At 34.5% G+C, this 19006-nt stretch overlaps 1 protein-coding gene across 2 annotated transcripts in view; it reads left to right on the top strand.

Annotated features, from left to right (window-relative positions):
- Positions 1 to 19006, top strand: part of PPP3CC (protein phosphatase 3 catalytic subunit gamma) — a 78129-nt gene that overhangs the window by 1072 nt on the left and 58051 nt on the right. For both annotated transcript variants that reach the window (XM_011366657.2, XM_011366655.2), the window contains exon 2: positions 1 to 127. This exon is cut by the window's left edge and continues 2 nt beyond it. In XM_011366657.2, coding sequence (XP_011364959.1) covers positions 79 to 127 — 49 coding nt within the window. In that variant the 5' untranslated portion in view covers positions 1 to 78. The remainder of the gene's footprint in view (positions 128 to 19006) is intronic.

The raw sequence follows: 19006 nt of genomic DNA, 5'->3' as shown, positions 1-19006 counted from the left end.
GGAAGCCGAGACCGCCGGGGACGCAGACGGAGGTGCACGCTGGCGGTCTCCAGGAGCTGGGAGGAGGCCGAGGGGATCATGTCCGGGAGGAACCTCCACCTCTCCACCACCGAACGCGTCATCAAAGGTGCCAAGCGGGCCGGGCCGTCCTTGTCGACCCGCGGGGAAGGGGCCCTCGGCCGGGTGACGGCTCGGGGACGGAGGGAGGGAACCGAGGAGGGGAGGCGGGAGGGTGGCAGGGGCACCAGGCTGAGCCCATCCCGGAGAAGGATCTGGAGGGGGTGTGGGAGCCGGGAGGGAGGGATCCCCACGGGGGCAGCCCCGCTGGGGCCCCAGGCGTTTTCTGTTGCACCTGGACCCGTAGCTAGCTGGACATGCAGGTGAAGTGGAGATTTCTCCTCCCACAACCCCAAAAGGGCCTAGATCCCCCCCTTTTTTTTTTTTTTTTAAAGAAACGATTCCCCTTTTTTAGTCTCTTATCTGGGGAAGCCACGAAGGGTGATGTGGGGAGGGAGTTTAGTAGATTCTCCCAACTCAGATCCTTCTGCCACTCCCCTTCTTTAGGATCAGATCAGCTCGCCCTCCCCCTCCCCACCTCTTTAGGACACATACCACATACCTTTTGGCCCACTTTCTCCAGATCATCACAAGTCACTGATAAATTAAAAGAAACAATATGGTGAAACAAATACAAATAAAAAGCATTTTATTGTGTTTGAAAGGGATTTACAGATCTCTTGACATGATGTTGATGTTTTATTTTGCTTTTGGCCATAAAAACTTAGAGAACAATGTTCTCTGATTCAGATGTCCAACATAAACTAAAATGTTCCTTACTAATACTTGTAAGGTTTTACATTATAGTTGTTTCTGCCTTTAAACTAAGAATGCCGATTTAAACATAACCACCAATTTATGTGCTGCTTTTGTTCAGCCATAAGATTTAAGTACAACTCTTAGTTTTAACAATCGGTTTGAAAACACTATAAGAAGGGAATATACCTAGACCAGCTGTGTTAGTGGCCTCTGGATAAAGGGGTTAGCTGTAAGTGGGGGAAACTATTAAAATACTTTTATTTTTTCATTTTGGTAATTAGAAGAACAAAGTAAACTTAGACTGGTGACAAGAATACATTTTTTTAAAGTGGAAAAGCCTATGGTATAGTCTATGAGGGAGCAGAATTTTAGTTTTTAACTAGGTTTTTTCCTCCTGAAAACATCAAGCATAAATGTTGATTGTCTACATTACATAATTTTAGTGTGTAACTTAGTTTTTTTCCCTTAAAAGTTCGGCTTCTTTTTGTTCTTAATTTTTCTTTTTTTCCCTTTTTTATTTTTTGTTAATTTTATTGGGTTTTTTTGAAATTTATCTACTTAGCATTTATCCTTTATCATTAGAGATTTAAGTGACTTGTTCACATAACCAACACTTAGCTCTTTAACTGCTAAATTATTTTGCCCATTTTAATGTCAGTCTTTATAACATATAACCCATGAAGAGTATATAACCATCTCTTAAAATTCAGTATATACTGAATATAACCTTTTTTGATAAATCAAGGTCATCATTATGTACATTAATTTCTGTCCTCTGCTGTTAATATGGCCGGTGCATTCTGCTGTATAAGGGTGTTGGCAGCTTCTTCCTGTACTGAAATGACTCCTCACTGCTATACCAGTTTAGTGCTTTTGTCTGTTTTTAGTTTATCTCCTCCAGTACTATTCTCTATCTGTCAAAATATGCCCTTTAATCTACCACTTCTAAACTGAAGTAGGCAGGAAAACCAAATAATCCAGAATTGTGTTATCACGTCAAAATTAATGGGATCTGAGTGAAGCTTAGTGGCAGTCCACAGACCTTCAAGAATCTCAAATTCTGAACGCCATTATAGCATGTAATTTCTACCATAACATACAGAAGATATAAAGGAAATTTAAAATGACCCTTAAATATAGAAGTGAAGTAAAATGTGGTAAAAATGCAGGTGCTGGCTTTGCTAGGCATGCTCACAGTTCAGTGAATACTCTCATGATCTGTATGATTCAAATTTGTTTTTCAGCGAAATCATAAATTACTACATGTTGTATACTTTATAAGATTACTCTCAAATAAAGGAAATAGATGATTTCAGGGCCTTAGAATGTGTGAATTTATCTTGTGTGTATAACTTTAGCATATGAACTTGACCATAGCAGTTTTGGCTTCCTGTTGACCTATGTTGCTTTTTTCCTGGGTTGCCCAGAGTTTGAAATTCTTGAAGTTTGTTCTAAGAAAGTAAGGTGTCGTTGTATATATAGGTCCATTGTACTGGGCACTAAATCCTGATGTGATGTTATCTTGTCTGGCCAGAGTTGTCTGCATTTATTCACAGCTGGAAATCTTTTTCTGAGATGAGACCACACCCCAGTTGTTTTTGGTTCTGTCATTTCCTGTTAACTTTAAAGTCTACTTAATTGTTTTGTTTGAGCAAATCTTAGAGAGTGGGTGGGTGGGAGTGATTTGTGTTCTGAGTGGCCTTTAAACAGCAACTTTCTTCAAATGAAGGACTAGACTGCTGGTCAGAAAAACCGAGGTTTTACTGCTGCTTCTGGAGCTTACTTGTGACCTTGCCTGTCTTTTTTTTTTTTTTTTTAACCATACCTTTTTACTTAAATTCTCTTTTTTTTTGCTTTGATAGTCTCATCTGCAAAACAGGGTTAATAATACTTTCTTTGTCAGGCTTCTCAGCCATGCAAATAACGGATGTGAAGAGCTGAAGACCAAGTAGTATTACGAAACAGGATAGTAGCTTGATAATAGATCACTTACTACGTAAGCAGTTAGTAGGGAAATTATTAACACTTGAAAAATATCAGAATTAGAATATATCTGAAACTATAAGTTAGGAAACTGTTCCAAGTCTGGAAAATACCTCTTCTTCAATATAAAGGATATCTGGGTGGAATCCCATGGGTAACAACGTGCAATTCTGCTTAGTACTTCCCTGGCAGCTGGTTTCTTCTTTAGCAGTTGAAGGTGTTTATTTTGTTTAAACATATAAGTTTCTATGATTTCACTTATTCATTAAATGTTGTGGAGAGCCATCTGCAATGTACACCAGTAGGCAGATGCTCATTTGTTTCTTTGTTTTAAAAGTAACATTTCTCTGAGCCTGTAGAACTGTCCATATGTGTTGGGGCATCACTACTGGTGTCTGGAGCAGAAAACTGGAAACTCAAATAATTGAACTCTGAAAATCTTTCAGCTCGATTTTTTTTCCCAGTTTCCAAATTTCTTTTCCTGTTTGAAGAAATTTATTTTCTTTGACAGTGATTTTTACAAAAACCAGTTTATTCCTCTAGGCTGAATCTTTTCAGAAGCAAAGAGGAAATTCACTATGACTTACATGACAAATTTGGAGAATCTTTTCTCTAAGTTTGTAATTTGGTGGCCCAGTATGTTTAACAGAAAAGTCAGACTTCTTTTCAGTAAGATGCTGATACAATTCTCTCATTCTCTTGGAATTCAAATATATTGTATATTTACAGAATTGGTGGCTACTAGTTCTTTAACATTCTGGCACTGGGAATAATACGGCTATGGCTTTCTTAAAAGGTTTTAAGAAGAGTAGTATGGAAAGAAATTATTATCACAAGTATAACCTGAACCCTATTTCAATTTCTGGTACCCATACCTCATTTATTTCCACAGCTCTTATCCCCTGTCCTCCTTTTTGATATATGAAAATAGATTTACCAAGGCCTTTTTTTTTAATGTTTTTGTTTTCTTTTAAATATAAGCTTAACCCTGCTAATTATAAAGTTGGGAAGTCAGAAAGGAAAGAAAACAAAGGCCTCATATTCCTTTTCTTCAGAAACAACTGCGCTTAATACTTCTCGTGTATTTCTATGTGCTGGTATATTTTGAATTCGAAGGAAAATGGATCACATATATTTAAGCTTTTATTATGCAAATGTTTTGATATTATTTCATAAATATAATTTTACCTAAATTTTTTAATGATGATTTCAATCAACATGAAAATGGTTTGAAAGTGCTCATGTTTATATATTTTGGTCCTTTATATTTTCAGTCATTTGATATCGTACCAACCCAGAAGAAACATTTTCAAGTATAAATATTCAATGTGAACAAGTTATATGGGGCGTATCTGTTGAAACTATCAGTAGTATTTAAGTTATGCTTGGTTTACCATTGTAATTAAGCTGCCAAGCCATTTAAACATGGAAATCAATGCTATTTGAGATTCATACCTGAGTGGAAGTCTTAAACCTGGGAAAGGACATCTTAACTTAAACACTTAAATCTTTTTTGAGCAGGAATAAAGTGTCCTTTTATTACTTGTATGTTAATGGTTGTGATTGAAGGCTTATTTGTATCAGACATTTGCTAACAAAGCTTTCTTCCATAAAGTAACATTATCACATTTCATCGTAAAGTTAAAAAAATGTTTTTGGATCATTTGAGAGAAAAATGCTAAGGACTCATTACTTAAAGTGAATTCACGAATTAATTAAAAACCTTTTCCTAAGCTGTGTTTGGCAATAGAAATGTAATATCTTTCCACTGAAGTGACATTTTGGGAAAAAGCTAATTTTTAAACTATCTATGAGAGACAAACTTATTCAGCTAATTCAGGTATTTGTAGTCATTTGGGGGCTTTGCTGCTGCTTAACTGCTAAAAGACTAATGAAAATAAAGAGGTGTCTTTTAATAATTATCTTTTGGTGCAATCATTGGTAGAATGTAATACTTTTAAGGTTGTCATGTTAAATTTTAGCTGAATTTTAAATTGCAAAACTGAGGTCTAAAATCTCAACCCAGGATGTGGTTCCATAGTGCAGTGGTTAGCACGGCCGCTTTACACGCAGGAGGTCCTGGGTTCACACCCGAGTGGAGCCACGGTCCATGGTCTATGGCCATGTCACCCTAAACAAGCCCGATGTTTGATCTCGGAAGCTAAGCAAGTTCGGGCCTGGTTAGTACTTGGATAGAAGACCACCTAGGAAGACCAGGTGCTGTAGGCATAAATAATAATAATGAATAAAATAAAATCTCAACCCACTGTGATATCTGAATTAGTTATCTTTATAATCTACCTCATTATTCAAATGTATGCAGAGAGAACTTTTAGTTCCCTATATCGAATTTTATTTTATTGGCAAACTAGATTTTTATCATGAAATCTTTTAGTTTCTTAAGTTTTTGCTTATTATTAGAAGTTCTAACTTGGTAAGTAGGATCTCTAGATTGGGTGACACAAAGATATAAGCTGGCCAAGGTAATGTGTATCTTTGACGATCATTAGAGTTTTTGAATGCTAACAATTCGTGATGATTTTGCGCAGTGTCTGGACAATGTGAGCCCAAGAGACTGAAGTTCTATTCTAAATGATAAAAACACTGAGAGATCATCTAAGAATTCATTCAAGAATTAGCTATGTAATCCTTGCTCAAAGTGTTTAACCTGAATCTGGTTATAGTAAACAATCAGACAAATCCAATTTCAGACAAATCCAATTTGTGAGACTCTCTACAAGACAACAGGTGTGAACTCTTCAAAAATGACAAAGTGATGAAAAATAGAAAAGGCAGGGGGGACTAGTCTAGATGAAAGAAGATGAAAGGGAAATGACAGTCAAGGATAGTGCCAAGTCTGTATTAGGAAAATCGAAAGCTATAGAGGACATTTTGAGGGCCACTGAAGAAATTTGAATACGGAGTATTAGCTATATCAGTGTTAAATGTGGTAATATGGTATTGCCGTTATAAGGGAGGATGTTCTCTTTTTTAGGCACTATCTGATGAAGCATTCATAATGAAATGTCATGATGTCCGCTATTTGCTCTGAGATAGTTCAGAAAAAAGAATTACTTATTTGTCGAGAGAGAAAACAAAAATGGCAAAATGTTCACCATGGTGAACATAGGTAAAGACAAAACTGGTGCACATTGTACTATTTTTTCACTCTTTCATAGGATTTCAGTTTTTCAAAATATGAAGTTGGGAGAGAGAAAAAAAAATACAATTAAGAAATGCCTCAAAACAACTAGGCTGGGGAAAGGCTACCATCATATTTGAGGGTTCGGCAGTGTCTTCGTGAGGGAAAGCTAAAAAGAAGAAAATGGGTTTTAAAGTATAGCTGATGTGAAGTGGAAGCACCTTTTTTTTTTTTCTTTTTTTTTTTTAGCAGAGAAAGGTTGTTTCAGCTACAGATGGGGCTTGAGAAAACAGGAAGAAGGATGGAAAAACAAAGTATACTTGTCTAAGGAGTAGAGAGGATGGGTGAACTAGAAGTGTCAGAAAATCGAGAGGTAAAATGAAAAGAGGAGAAAGAGGGATGGCTGAAAACTGCTAGAGCAGCTGACAGTGACTCCACGAAGGGGACTGCAAGGTTATTATGATGGCTTGTGTTTTTTAAAAAACCTAAAGCCTAATCAGCTTATAAACATTGTGTAAAAATTATAGAAAATTCCAACATCATGCAAGTAGATATTGTAGAAAGTGAGACAGATTTGTTTTTGTCTTATTTGGAGAGATTGAAGTAAAAAAGGTGGTACAGGGATAAAGTAAATATTAAAAAGCCGTAATACGTGGAGGAGATAGAAAGGATTTTCTAAGTGTATTTCCCATCCCTGTTAATCACGCCACTTACCCAGTTAGTCACTGGCTCAGATGACAAGCCTGGGAGTCAGGCCAGGCTCTTTCCTGTTCGTCTCACTTCATATCTAGTTCTCCCAGACTCCATTCTATGGACTTTTAGTTTCTACAAAACCTTCTACTTCTCCGTCTTACTTCTTGCTTATACTATTGCAGTAGCCTCTTGCTAGGGCTATTTAATCTAGTGTCCATACTGCCATCTTGATCTGTGGATAATGTGAAGGATCATTTTCGTACTTGAAATCCTTCATGAGCACTTTCTGCCCGTAGGATAGTTCCCTTCATGCTAAACCTCTAACCCTGTACAGTAGTCTCTCCTTGTCGTGGGGGGGATACATTCTAAAAACCCCCAGCAGATGCCTGAAACCATGGGTAGTACCGAACCCTGTATGTACTATGTTTTTTTTCCTATACATACATATACACATACCTATGATAAAGGTTAATTTATAAAATAGACACAGTAAGAGATTAATAAGAATAATAAAATAGAAGAATTATAGTGATATACTGTAATAAAAGTTATGTGAACGTGGTCTCTCTCTCACCAGTAATCTGTAAGCATCCTTATTTGCAATAAATGACTTGATGTCACTTGTTTCAGGGGAGCCCTTGCTGAAGTCTTTGTATGGGTTCACTGCTTTCTGGTGCAACATGCTGCCGTCAGTTGGAACATATTTTCTGTTCATGTCTTCCACTACAAATTTAATACCTTTTCCATCTTAACTACGTGCTTATATGCACTGTGGCCATAATTTTGCAGCTTGAGATGCAATCACAAAACTAGCATGAACTTTTTATTCCTTCTTCACAATTTCATGAATAGAAGATTTGTTCTTACCGTAGATCTTTGTAACCTCAGAATACAACTTTTTTTCCTTCCCTTATTAGTTGGAGAACTTTTACCTTTTCACTTAAAGGAAGCACACTGTGGCTTCTCTTTGGTGTGTCTGAATTTCCAGCATCACTACTCTTGTGCTTTGGGGTCATTATTAAGTTAAATAAGGATTAAACACAGTGGATCTGGTAACCTAGTTGTCTACTAAGTGTCTAATGAGCAGGAAGTATCTACTGTGTGGAGACACTGGACAAAGGGAGGATTCATATCCCTGGTAGGACCAAGCGGGATGTTGCGAGATTTCATCACGCTACTCAGAATGGTGCACAATTTAAAACTTAAGAATTGTTTATGTCTGGAATTTTTCATTTAATATTTTTGGACCATGGTTGACCTCGGGTAACTGAAACCAAGGAAAGTGAAACCGTGGATAAGAGGGGACTGCTATATTACTTTCTCTTCCTCATTTCACACCCTATTCCCAAACCTGTTTTACTGCTCCTTGTATTTCCCTAGAATGCCATGTCGTTTTATATATGTGAATGGGCCCGTCGCTTTACTTCTATGTAGAATCTTGCCCCCAGACTTGACTAGCCCCTATTTATTTATCTTTCAAGATTAGCTAAAAGGTCTTCTAAGAAGCCTTTTCTCCTTTACTAGAAGGCTGTATAGAGTAATGGTTTTAGAATATGGGCTTTGAAGGCAAACATAAATCAGGATTCAAATTCTGCCTCTTTTAGAAGCTTTAGACTTTCAGCAAATCACTTAATCTTTTTTTTTAAACCTCAGTTTCTTTATCTGGAGAAGAGGTATAATAAAACCTGGCTTACAGTATCATCGTAAGGATTAAATAAACTCCACAAAACGCAGTGATAGGCATATAGTAAGTGCTCAATACATGCTAACCACTGTCATCATCAGTAGGGTTAGAAGTTGTCTTCTATATGCTCCCATGAGTAATCTCATTACTTTACAGAGTTCTTTAAATATTTTTATGTTCTTTGTTTACACTAAACTGTTCTCTTCAAGGGCAAGAAGTGCGCTTTCTTAATACTGAACACAGTGCCTAGCATACAGGTGTTTAGTAAATGTTCAAGCGATAAGAAGCTTATTTTATGGAAGATAGTGTAGGAGAGAGTACAGGCTCTACTAATTACTAGCTGTGCGACTTTATTATTTATTTTCCTTGCTTCAGGTTTAAAATGGAAGATAACAGTACCTACTTCAGAATTTAAAGATTGCATTTCATATTGTGTGTAAAGTACTTAGCATGGTGTCCATACTGGGTGCTTAATAAATGTTAGCTGTTCTTTATTAAATGAGTTAAGCTTCAGCCTTGGTGAGATTTGACAGCAGATTTGTTTGACTTTAAGCGGCATGTGTGAAATGAAGGTTTAAAAGTATATTGTATTTTTATATTTTTCAACCTTACTCTCCTTAACTTTTGAAAGGATTTAAATCTTAGATGCTTAATTAGAAAAATGATGAAAATTTCCTTTTCTGTAGTGTAGATAGAATTTTGGAAATCATGTATTCATAAACAAATATTTGATGACTTCCTACTACAGCAACACGTTTCTGGTTATACTTAGAAGCTTAAATACTGTCTTGAAAAGTATTCAATATAGCATATAATAGCCTCCCAAAGTGTAACAGGAAATTAGAACTATGGCCTTCCTATGGGAATATCACTGGGAAGATCAGATGACTAAATTGTAGACTACATCTGGTATGAAATGTTTGCTCCCTCACTCCATAGATTGATAATCCTTTCAAGTTTAAACTTTGACTGCTGATCAGTGGTCTAAAGAGATAAGACTTAATTTGCGCGCGCGCGCGCACCTGGGGACATTTTATTCTTCTGACTTAAGGCTTTGTGGAAGTTTCAAAGTAAAATAGGGTGGTTTTAATGAATGGTCAGAATAATAAAGTTGAGTTCATCCATGCAAGCAAATTGGTTATTTCTGCACTGTTTTATTGAAAACATATGATGTCACTGTAAAGTTATTGTTTCTGTCAGACTATCACTGATAGTGGTTATTACTTAATTGGTTCTAGGAGGGCCAGTTTCTAATATGTTGAAAATGAGTTCTGTAACTATCAAAGAACAGAGGAAATGATCTCAAAGCTGTATCACATCATTAAAATAAAATTACTTGTTCTAATAGCTTCTGAAAGGATATGAAAGGTACACATGACTTTCAGTAATAATGTATAATATAACCCCTTCAGCAGTGTTTAACTGGTTTATGATTGGAAAGGCAGGTGAGTAGATTAGGAAATAAGCCTGCAGAAGTAGGGCAGGCTTGCTGGCTTAAAATAGGAATGAAAGCAGGGTTATTTGCAGTGAACAGAGAGAGCTATTTAGGTAAATCCTGGTGTCCCACGAGGGTAAGGCCACACAGTAATCTAAAAATAATAGTTTATAGGCCAGTAACTTTTAAAGTTAATTTTTCACACTTACTGCAGAATTAATGTGGTCATCGCCAATGTGGCCTTCCTCTTTTATGCAAATCTGCATCAGATGTTAGGTATTTTTACCTGAAAATTTGTATCATTTGTGTAGTGGATGTATATTGTAGCAGTATACAGAATTAAATTTGACATGAAAAAGCTGCAGAATTTCTTCAGTGCACTTTAGAAACTTAGTTTCAAAAATTTATTAAATTTTTATTTCGATAATTATAGATTCACAGGATATTGCAAAAACATGTACAGGGAAGTCCTATATCCCTTCCCCTAGGTCTCTATTCTCCAGTGCAACATCCCACACCATCACAGTACTAGATCCAGATCAAGAAATTGATATTGGCAAAATCTGTAGAGCTTATTCAGATTTCACCAGTTATACATGGACTCATATGTGTGTGTTTCTGTAGCTCTGCATTTTCACATGTGTAGCCTTGTGTAACTACCACCACAATCAAGATAACTAATTGTACCATTACCACGAGACTCTTCTGTTACTATTCCTTTGTAGCCACACCCATCCCCTTCCCTTACCAGAAACTTAGTTTTATAGTTTGGTCATTATTTCGAATCATGGACAAACCTGGTTTGTTTAGGGAATTGCTTCTGAGTTGGGAGAATTGTAAAATAATTTTTATTGAAATACAGGTAATCTAATAACAATTGACTAATGGTAAACAGCTAGGTTAAAATGCGTTAGCAGTTTGGGAGCACTGAAAACTTTTTTAGGTGAATATGTATATGTCGATTCTCAGCTCTGGTTACCAACCAGAATCACTTGTGGAGCTTAAAACAAAACAAAACAAAACATGGGTGTGTTGGCTCCATTCCAGATCAAGATGGAAAACAATGCTGAGTATAAGAATGCAAGTTGCCAAAAAATACACAGTATGATAACTGTTTATGTAAAGCATTTAAATTGCTATATTGTGTATAGATATATTTTGTAACAAAATTATATACGTGTAGGAAGGATATACAATTACTAATGACCTCTGGGGAGGATGGAATAGGATGGAGGCTGTCTTCATTTTAATTCTTAAAAAATATTTGAAACCTATATGGCAAACTTAATATTTTTAAAACTACATAGTAGGTACATGGATGGATGTTTGTAGTATTTATATTATTTCCTTACCATTTTATGTAAAATTACTTTTTGAAATAATTACATTAAAATATTCATACATACAGTATATTACATATGTGTCTGGAATTTCCTCTTTTCTCATTTTAGTATACTTTCTGTTTATTTTATTTTGACGCCGGGAGTGGATTGCTACTGTAACAAATATCTAAAAATGTGATAGTAGCTTTGGAACTTCCAGGAGACTCAGCTTAAGTCTCAACCCTCTGAGGCCCTTCCTTGATTTCTGTAGGGATCACTGATATCCCCTTTATAATCTTGCATACTTACAGTCTGAGCCATTCAATGAATTTCTTAACTGTTCTGTGTTGTTTCCATTATATCTTGTTTTACAAGAATTATTTTTTCTGCTTAAATAGACCATAAAGTTCTTCAAGGTAGAGGCCATGTGTTAAAATTGTATAATCTACGTGTTACCTACACAGTGTGAACATGTAGTAGGTGGCAGATAAATATTGAATTATTTAACATGGAATATAATTATTTCCCTAGTATTTTTAAATTTTACTCAAAGAATCCTACCAGTTGTCTCCCATAGATTTAGAACTTCTGATTTTAACGAATACTACCATTATCCAGGATTCTAGGAAGGCTAGCTATAGAAATTTAGATCTATTCAGTTATCCAATGTCTTGTTTTTCAGTTAGTAACATACAATCTGTCAGCATTTAAAAGGATGACACTGGGTAATTAATTAGACTTGAATTGTAAAGCTCCCTAACTGGTGGTGTTGGAGATGAAGCTGAAATGTCAGTTTCATAAAGAAATAGGAGGAGTTGGTGATTGTACTCACAGTCTTTCCTAGCATTTATTATTAGGAAAAGAGAATGGTAGTTCTATTTGTGATCAGTGAATTTCTTCAAAGTTTGCTGTTTCTAAATTGAAGTGAGGTCAGCAACAGTAAGTGGAATGATAACAGAATAAAATGCTTCATTACTATGAAGAACAGTACAGTTTCAACATGTGGGATTGTATGTTTCACATATTGAAGTTGACACCAGGAAGATAAATTTAGTGATTTTTTATTTTTTTAAATCTCTGTTATCTTTTAAGATAGAGCTACAAGTTTCTTGCCATTCTCTTACGCAAACCAAGTGTAAAGTATTTATTACAAACAGTATTTGAAGTCCTGAAGTTTTTTGATGAATTTTTTGCATGTCTGTGTGAGAATTAGAGTGGGTTCAAGATAACCACTAATAATCACTTCACTGTCCTCACTCCGTTATGTGTTTTGTGTGTAGGGGGAAGGGTGTGGGTATAAGAGACACTTATAGCTAGTTTTATCTAGAATTGTATGAAATCCTTTTGTTCTCATGAGAGTATATCTTGCATGTGAGTGTTATTTGTTCTGTGTGATGCCTGTATAGTTCTCATTTGAACTTAAACTTTAGTGGCCTCTCAGAGAGATAATTTTTGTTCTAACCCATGATTATTACTTTGATTTATGTGTTAAGAAGAAGTATTAGAGATTATTTGGTAAAGCAGTATAGCAAAAAAGGATAAGAGCTTAGTCTTTGGAATCAGCTTACCTGGGATCAAGCTTCAGCTCCTCCATCCTTGTTGTGAGATGTTAGAGAAATTTTCTAGCTTCCTTAAACGTTGGTTTCCATATCTGTCAAATGGGATCATAATACTTCATAGAGTGTTCTTAGGTTAAGTGAGAGAATATATGTAAAGACTTTAGCATAATGCCATTATGTAGTTAGCATACAACCAGTAAACATTATGATCACTATTATTATTGCAACTGCAGTTAAGAAAATTGAAACTTAAAATATATTGAAAAGCATTTCGTGGATATCGTAGTTTTGACAATTTAGCAGAACATAAATAATTTAGTATCAGAGATTTTAATTAATTTGTATTAGCTAAGTGAATGTATTAATAAAAAGAATAACACATCATTACCAAGTAGGGTTTATCCCAGGAATGAAAGGTTGGTTTAAGATTTGAAAATCAGTGTAATCCACCATATTAACAAAATAAAGTAGAAAACACAATGCATATGATTACTCCAATAGATTCAGAAAAAGCATTTGATAAAAATTCAACACCTCATTTATGATTTAAGCAAACAGATCTCTCAGAAAACTAGGAATGGGGGTAACTTTCTCAGCTGACAATCAACTGTGAAAAGCCTACAGCTAATATCATACTTAATGATAAAATATTGAATGCTTTTCCCCTAATATTAGGAATAAGGCAAGGATGACTTTTCTTGCCACTTCTCTTCAGCATTGTAAATAGTAGTCTTAGTAGCTATTGTAACTAGTAGCCATTGAAATAAGGCAAGAAATGGAACTAAAAGGCATACAGATTGGAAAGGAGGAAGTAAAACTGTCTTTATTTGAAAATTGTGAGATCGTTTAGAAAATCCTAAGGAATCTATAAGATAAACATTAGTAATTGAATGTAACAAGATCAAAGGATACCAAGTAAATATACAAAAATCAATTGTGTTTTTATATACTATTAGCAAACAATTGGGAAATTAAATTTTTGAAAATTTCACTTACAATATTATCAAAAAAACCAAAATACTTAGGAATAAATTTAACAAATATGTGTAAAATCTCTTCACTGAAAAAACCACAGGACATTGCTGAGAGAAATGTATAAATATAGAGAAAGTTATAGCATGTTTATGGATCACACAATACAATATTGTCAAGATGGCAATTCTCCAAATAGATTTATAGATACAATACATTCTCCATCAAAATCCCAACAGAATTTTTCAATAGAAATTGGTAAGCTGATTCTAAAATTTAAATGGAAATGAAAAAGGTTGAGAATAAGCAAACCAATTTTAAGAAAGAAGAACAAATTTGAAGGACTCACACTATCTGATTTCAAGACTTACTATAAAGCTTCAATAAAAATAAAATAAAATAAATTTTAAAAAGCTACAATAGTCAAGATAGTGTGGGACTGGCGAAAGGATAGACAAATAGAAATAGAGTCCAGAAGTAGACCCACAGATAAATGGTCAAATGATTTTTGACAAAGCAACTCAGCAGTAGAAAAATAAACTTTACAGCAAATGGTGTTGGAACAACTAGATATCCATGTGGAAAAAAAATGAAATCTGCACTTACCCTACACAAAAATCAATTGATGATGGATCATAGAACTAAATGTAAAAGCTAAAATGGTTACCATCTTTATAAACTTGTAAAAGAAAACACAGGAGAAATCTTTGTGACCTTTGGTTAGACAGTTTTCTTAAGTCACAAAAAGTATGCACCATGAAAACTGGCAGTTGTACTTGATTAAATTAAAATCTATTGTTCTTCTAAATACATTTTGTTAGAAAATGAAAAGACTAGCCACAGACTGAGAGGAAATATATATGTCTTACAGAGAACTGGTATAAAGAATATATAAAGAACTAATAAGACAACAACCAACAGAATTAAAAGATGAACAAAAAATTTGAACAGGCAAGTCACAAATGAAGATATACAAATGGCCAATAGCATACAAGAAGATATTCAATGTCATTACCAGTTGGGGAAATGCAAATTAAAACCAAAATGAAATCCCACTACTCAACTATAGAATGGCTGAAATGAAAAAGCCTATTACCAAGTTTTGACAAGGATGTGGAGTGACTGCAACTCTCATACACTGATGGTGGGACTGTAAAGTTGTAAACTACTTGGGAAAATTATTTGGCAGTCTCTTAATATGTTAATTATATACCTCCCATACTACCTTGGCATTCCAGCCCTAGGTATTTACCCAAGAGAAATGAAAACATAGAATTTATACAAAATATTTATAGCAGCATTAGTCATATAGCCAAAACCAGGAAATATTCAACAGATAAATGGATAACCATAATATGGTGTACCCTCACAGTGGAGTACTACTCAGCAATAAAAAAAAATAAAAGCTGCCGATAAATGCAACAGCACGGATGAACTGTCCTTAGTGAAAAAAGCCAGACACAAAAAACTATATATAGTTCCATATATATAAAACTAGAAAGTGTAAATTTATTTGTATTGACAGTGGTTGCCTGGTGCTGGGGTTAGAAGAGAAGATATTTGGTGAGTAATGGAAGTTTTCTGTATCTTGATTGTGGTGGTGTTTTGACAAATATATATATGTCTCCAAACTTATCACATTGTATACTTTAGTGGATATGGTTTATTGTACCTTAGTAAACCTCAGTAAAGCTTATTTTTAAAAAAATTATGGAAGCTATACTGTAAAATCAATACACAGTTTAGTGCAAATGACTTACTTTGGCAAAAATGAGATTGCAGGTTGATAGGCTACTGCCCAATTGAATTGAAAGCCTGAAAGAAGGAAATAAATGGAGACTCCCTGTGAACTAGGGATTAGTAGTTTGCTTTAGAAGGATAATGAAATACTGCATGTAATTGAAATATGCCTCCTTTTAAAAGTATGCTTTAGGGAAAAAAAAATATTTGCTCTCAATGGCTAGATTTAATATGTGGTTGTAATTTTAGTCATCTTTTATACTTAAAGAACTGCACATACAGACAAAAAGAAAAAGGAACAAAGGATATGATGTTTATAGATAATTTACAAATGGATAAATTCAAACGGCCAATAACCATATAAGCTCATACAAGTATGAACAAAGATATTTTTACCACATGATTCATAAAATAATGCAAAAAAATAAAAAAGAATAATCAGTGTTTAATAATAGCAGATTAGTTAGATATATTATCTCCATGATGCAGATTCTGAAAATTAAATTGTAGAATATTTGTTGGTGAGAAATTTTTAGTAGTTTAATATGAAGTTCAAAAGACAGATTATGAGGTTGTCTAGTATAAGTGATTATAAAATAATATATTTAAATATTAAAAATATTAAGGTACACACCAAAATTTTAACAGTGATTATCTTTGGCTGATGGCATTCTAAAAAATTTGTTTTTGTTTTTTGGTAGTTATTTTGTGTGTGCTGTTTAGTTTTTTAAAAATTATTTTGCATTGAGTATAGAGTATCTTTGATTTAGAGCTATTTTTATAGAAAGAAAGAGTAGTTTGAAAATTATCACAAGGTGGATAATTGATACTACATGGATATTCATTATGCTGTTCTTTGTTTTTTCATAAATTCTATGAGAATTTCAAAAAAGTTTTAAAATAGCCTTAAACCTTTGCTTTATTTACAGCATGGTATAAGCCATGTTTATCAAGCTTAGCTTCATTTATAAGGTTATTTAATGACAGGTTAAAGGCCTTTAAATTTGATTTTAATAAACACATAGTGTAATAGAAATTGGTTCACATTAGATAGAAAGCTAATTATCACCTCTAACTGCTGGCTGATTTAGACTTAATTATCTAACAAGAAGAGATTTTGAATTTTGACACAAAGATCTGTTGATGATGTACTGATGATTTTTTTAATAGTCTGTAATCTTTCCAACAGGGGGTGTTTTTTCCTCTCTGCTGACATCCAGCAGTACCCTGATTTTTGAGTGAGTTAACAGCTGGATTGGATGTGGGTAGTATGTATTACTGTTGAGTGAATTTCTGTTGATTATAATAGAGTTATATACATTTCTAAATTCTAATTTTATTTATTTGAATAGGTAATACAATAACATGGCATAACATTTTAAAAGATATGTAGCTGAAGGGCGTCTTCTTATCCCTAACTCTAGGCTGTCAGGTCCCTGCCATGGGGATGGTAAAGCCCACTACCAGAGACCACGAGGAACACATCAATAGTCAAAGATAAGTTGTAGTCATTTAGCTTGCTGCAGCATGGAATAACACACCAGAATAACTGTGGGACATCTCAGAAGAGGGAGTTAGAAAAGGGGATATATAGGGTCTTAAGAGATGGCGTTAGTCATAGAGTGATTTTAGAATGGAAATTGCTCTGGGCAGGGATGGGCTAGAATATGTAATTTAATTGAGTTACTGGAATAGTCAATGGTTTTATCTTCAGAACACATGAGTCCTTGAGGAGTTACTGTCAGTCAGTGTACCTGTGGTATTGGAACATAATGAGCTAGTGTTAAAAAGGTTTGAGCTCTGTAATGCACATGTGGTTTGGTTTGGTTCAGTTATCTATTTCACAAGTCATAGTGTTTTTCTGAGTGTTTGTGAGCAATTTGTAGTTTCTGTTTCAATTCTCAGTCTCTGCTTCTGATCATTTGTTAACTAAGCTGGAGGAATTACCATTTAGGGGAAGCGATCTGAACCATTATTAGACAGGTTGTGAATGTTTCTCAAGTTTTTAATGGTAGTAATTTTGACCTCCATAAGCACCAGCCCATTTTGTTCTTTTTCTTGAATGATCATTTATTGAATTATCTGACATGATAGTGGCAGACTACAACATTTAAGACCCTGGGGATCACACACACAACATCTGCCACAGACAAAACCTCAAACAAGAATTATTGTTAAAGTTTGAAATAATACCCCATGTATCCCATGTCTATTTGGACCTTCTTTTGGTAACCAAGTCATTTTTTTCCCTTTTAATTTGGATATGGATTATTCACCTTTGCCAGTGTCTGAAAAATTAGTCCCGTGTTTGGTGATTGTTAAGGATAAAGGTCTTGATAATACTAAGAATGAAGGACAGGGTATTTATTTATAGTCTAGAATCTTGAACCAGCAGATAGAAAGAAGAGCCAAGAGCATAAAGGACAAAATCATGCAAAGTGCATGATAATCAGTGGCTTCTGGCATCTGGGAGGATGTGTTCTGATCTTGGATGTAAACAGTCTGTTCACATTGTCTTCTGCTTTTGGACCAAAACGGTACTGGAAATCCTGGCCCAGCCACAGTGTTTGTCTATAGCAATGATGTCAGCAATACACATGATTAATTCTCTGTAGTATCAATAGTTAGGAGTGCGTGGTACGTACCTTTATAGAAGTTCTTTTGATATGTCTCCACAAGGCTCAATTTCTGATCTTTAGATTATAGCTGGGAATTTTAGGGTGAATATAAGGAAGAATCAGAAACCACTTGTGGATGTAGAGACTATAGGCTTTAGTTAATTTGTTATATTAACCAACCTTATCAGAGTGGAAGAGATGCAATCTTCTATTAAAGTAAAGTACATAATCAGTTTTATAAGTCACTGATTTTTCCGAAGGTAAGAACATGTTATGAACAGAGAGGACATTTACAAATCTCCAGTCCTTTGATTTATCCTATGAAATGTATTATGAATTTCACAAATCCAAGCTTATTTAAACGTAGAGATAACCTTTTTGTAAATAGCTACCGTGTTCATCTTTGTATATAAACGTATGTTTCCTTTAACCTGAAAGATGCACAAACATTGAAGCATATTTACTTTTAACACATTTTACTTACACATGATTAACTTAGGAAGGCAGAACTTTTCTTTTTATGTATTAAGGTTTTTTTTAACCCAATTTTAATAAAGCAAAGAGCTCTCACAATATTTTTGAGTTAATTAAAAGTCAGAGAATGCCAAACAAAACAAATAGTTTCTATAATCCTTTAAAAACATTTTTTTAATAAGGGTAGGGACCAAATCTTTGTTTTATATGATGGTCATTTAGTATGAACCCAAAGATATTGTAGGTGTGAGAAATATCTTAATAGTTTTATCATTCTGAATTTGGAGGACAAAAGCAAGAGAATTGTCAAGTGACTGACAAGACATGTCATGACTATCCAAAGGTAAGAAATAATTACAGGCAGTATCTTTAAAAACATAGCGACAAGTGGCAGTGATTGTTAGGAATGTTAACTTTTTTCCAAATGAAAAGAATGTAAAAAAAAGATTTTTGAGTATGTCAAAAAGCACAGAGAGTTAACAGAATACTTCACTGGTTTAGGAAAGGTCTTATCTGAATAAGAATTATTTTGCTGTTTTTAACAGAAAATAAAATTTTAGTTTTACTC

Source organism: Pteropus vampyrus, unplaced genomic scaffold (genome assembly GCF_000151845.1).
Source record: "Pteropus vampyrus isolate Shadow unplaced genomic scaffold, Pvam_2.0 Scaffold126, whole genome shotgun sequence".
NCBI classification, from domain to species: Eukaryota; Metazoa; Chordata; class Mammalia; order Chiroptera; family Pteropodidae; genus Pteropus; species Pteropus vampyrus.
The sequence above is the reverse complement of the archived record's forward strand: the minus strand, read 5'-3'. Positions and strand labels throughout refer to the sequence as shown.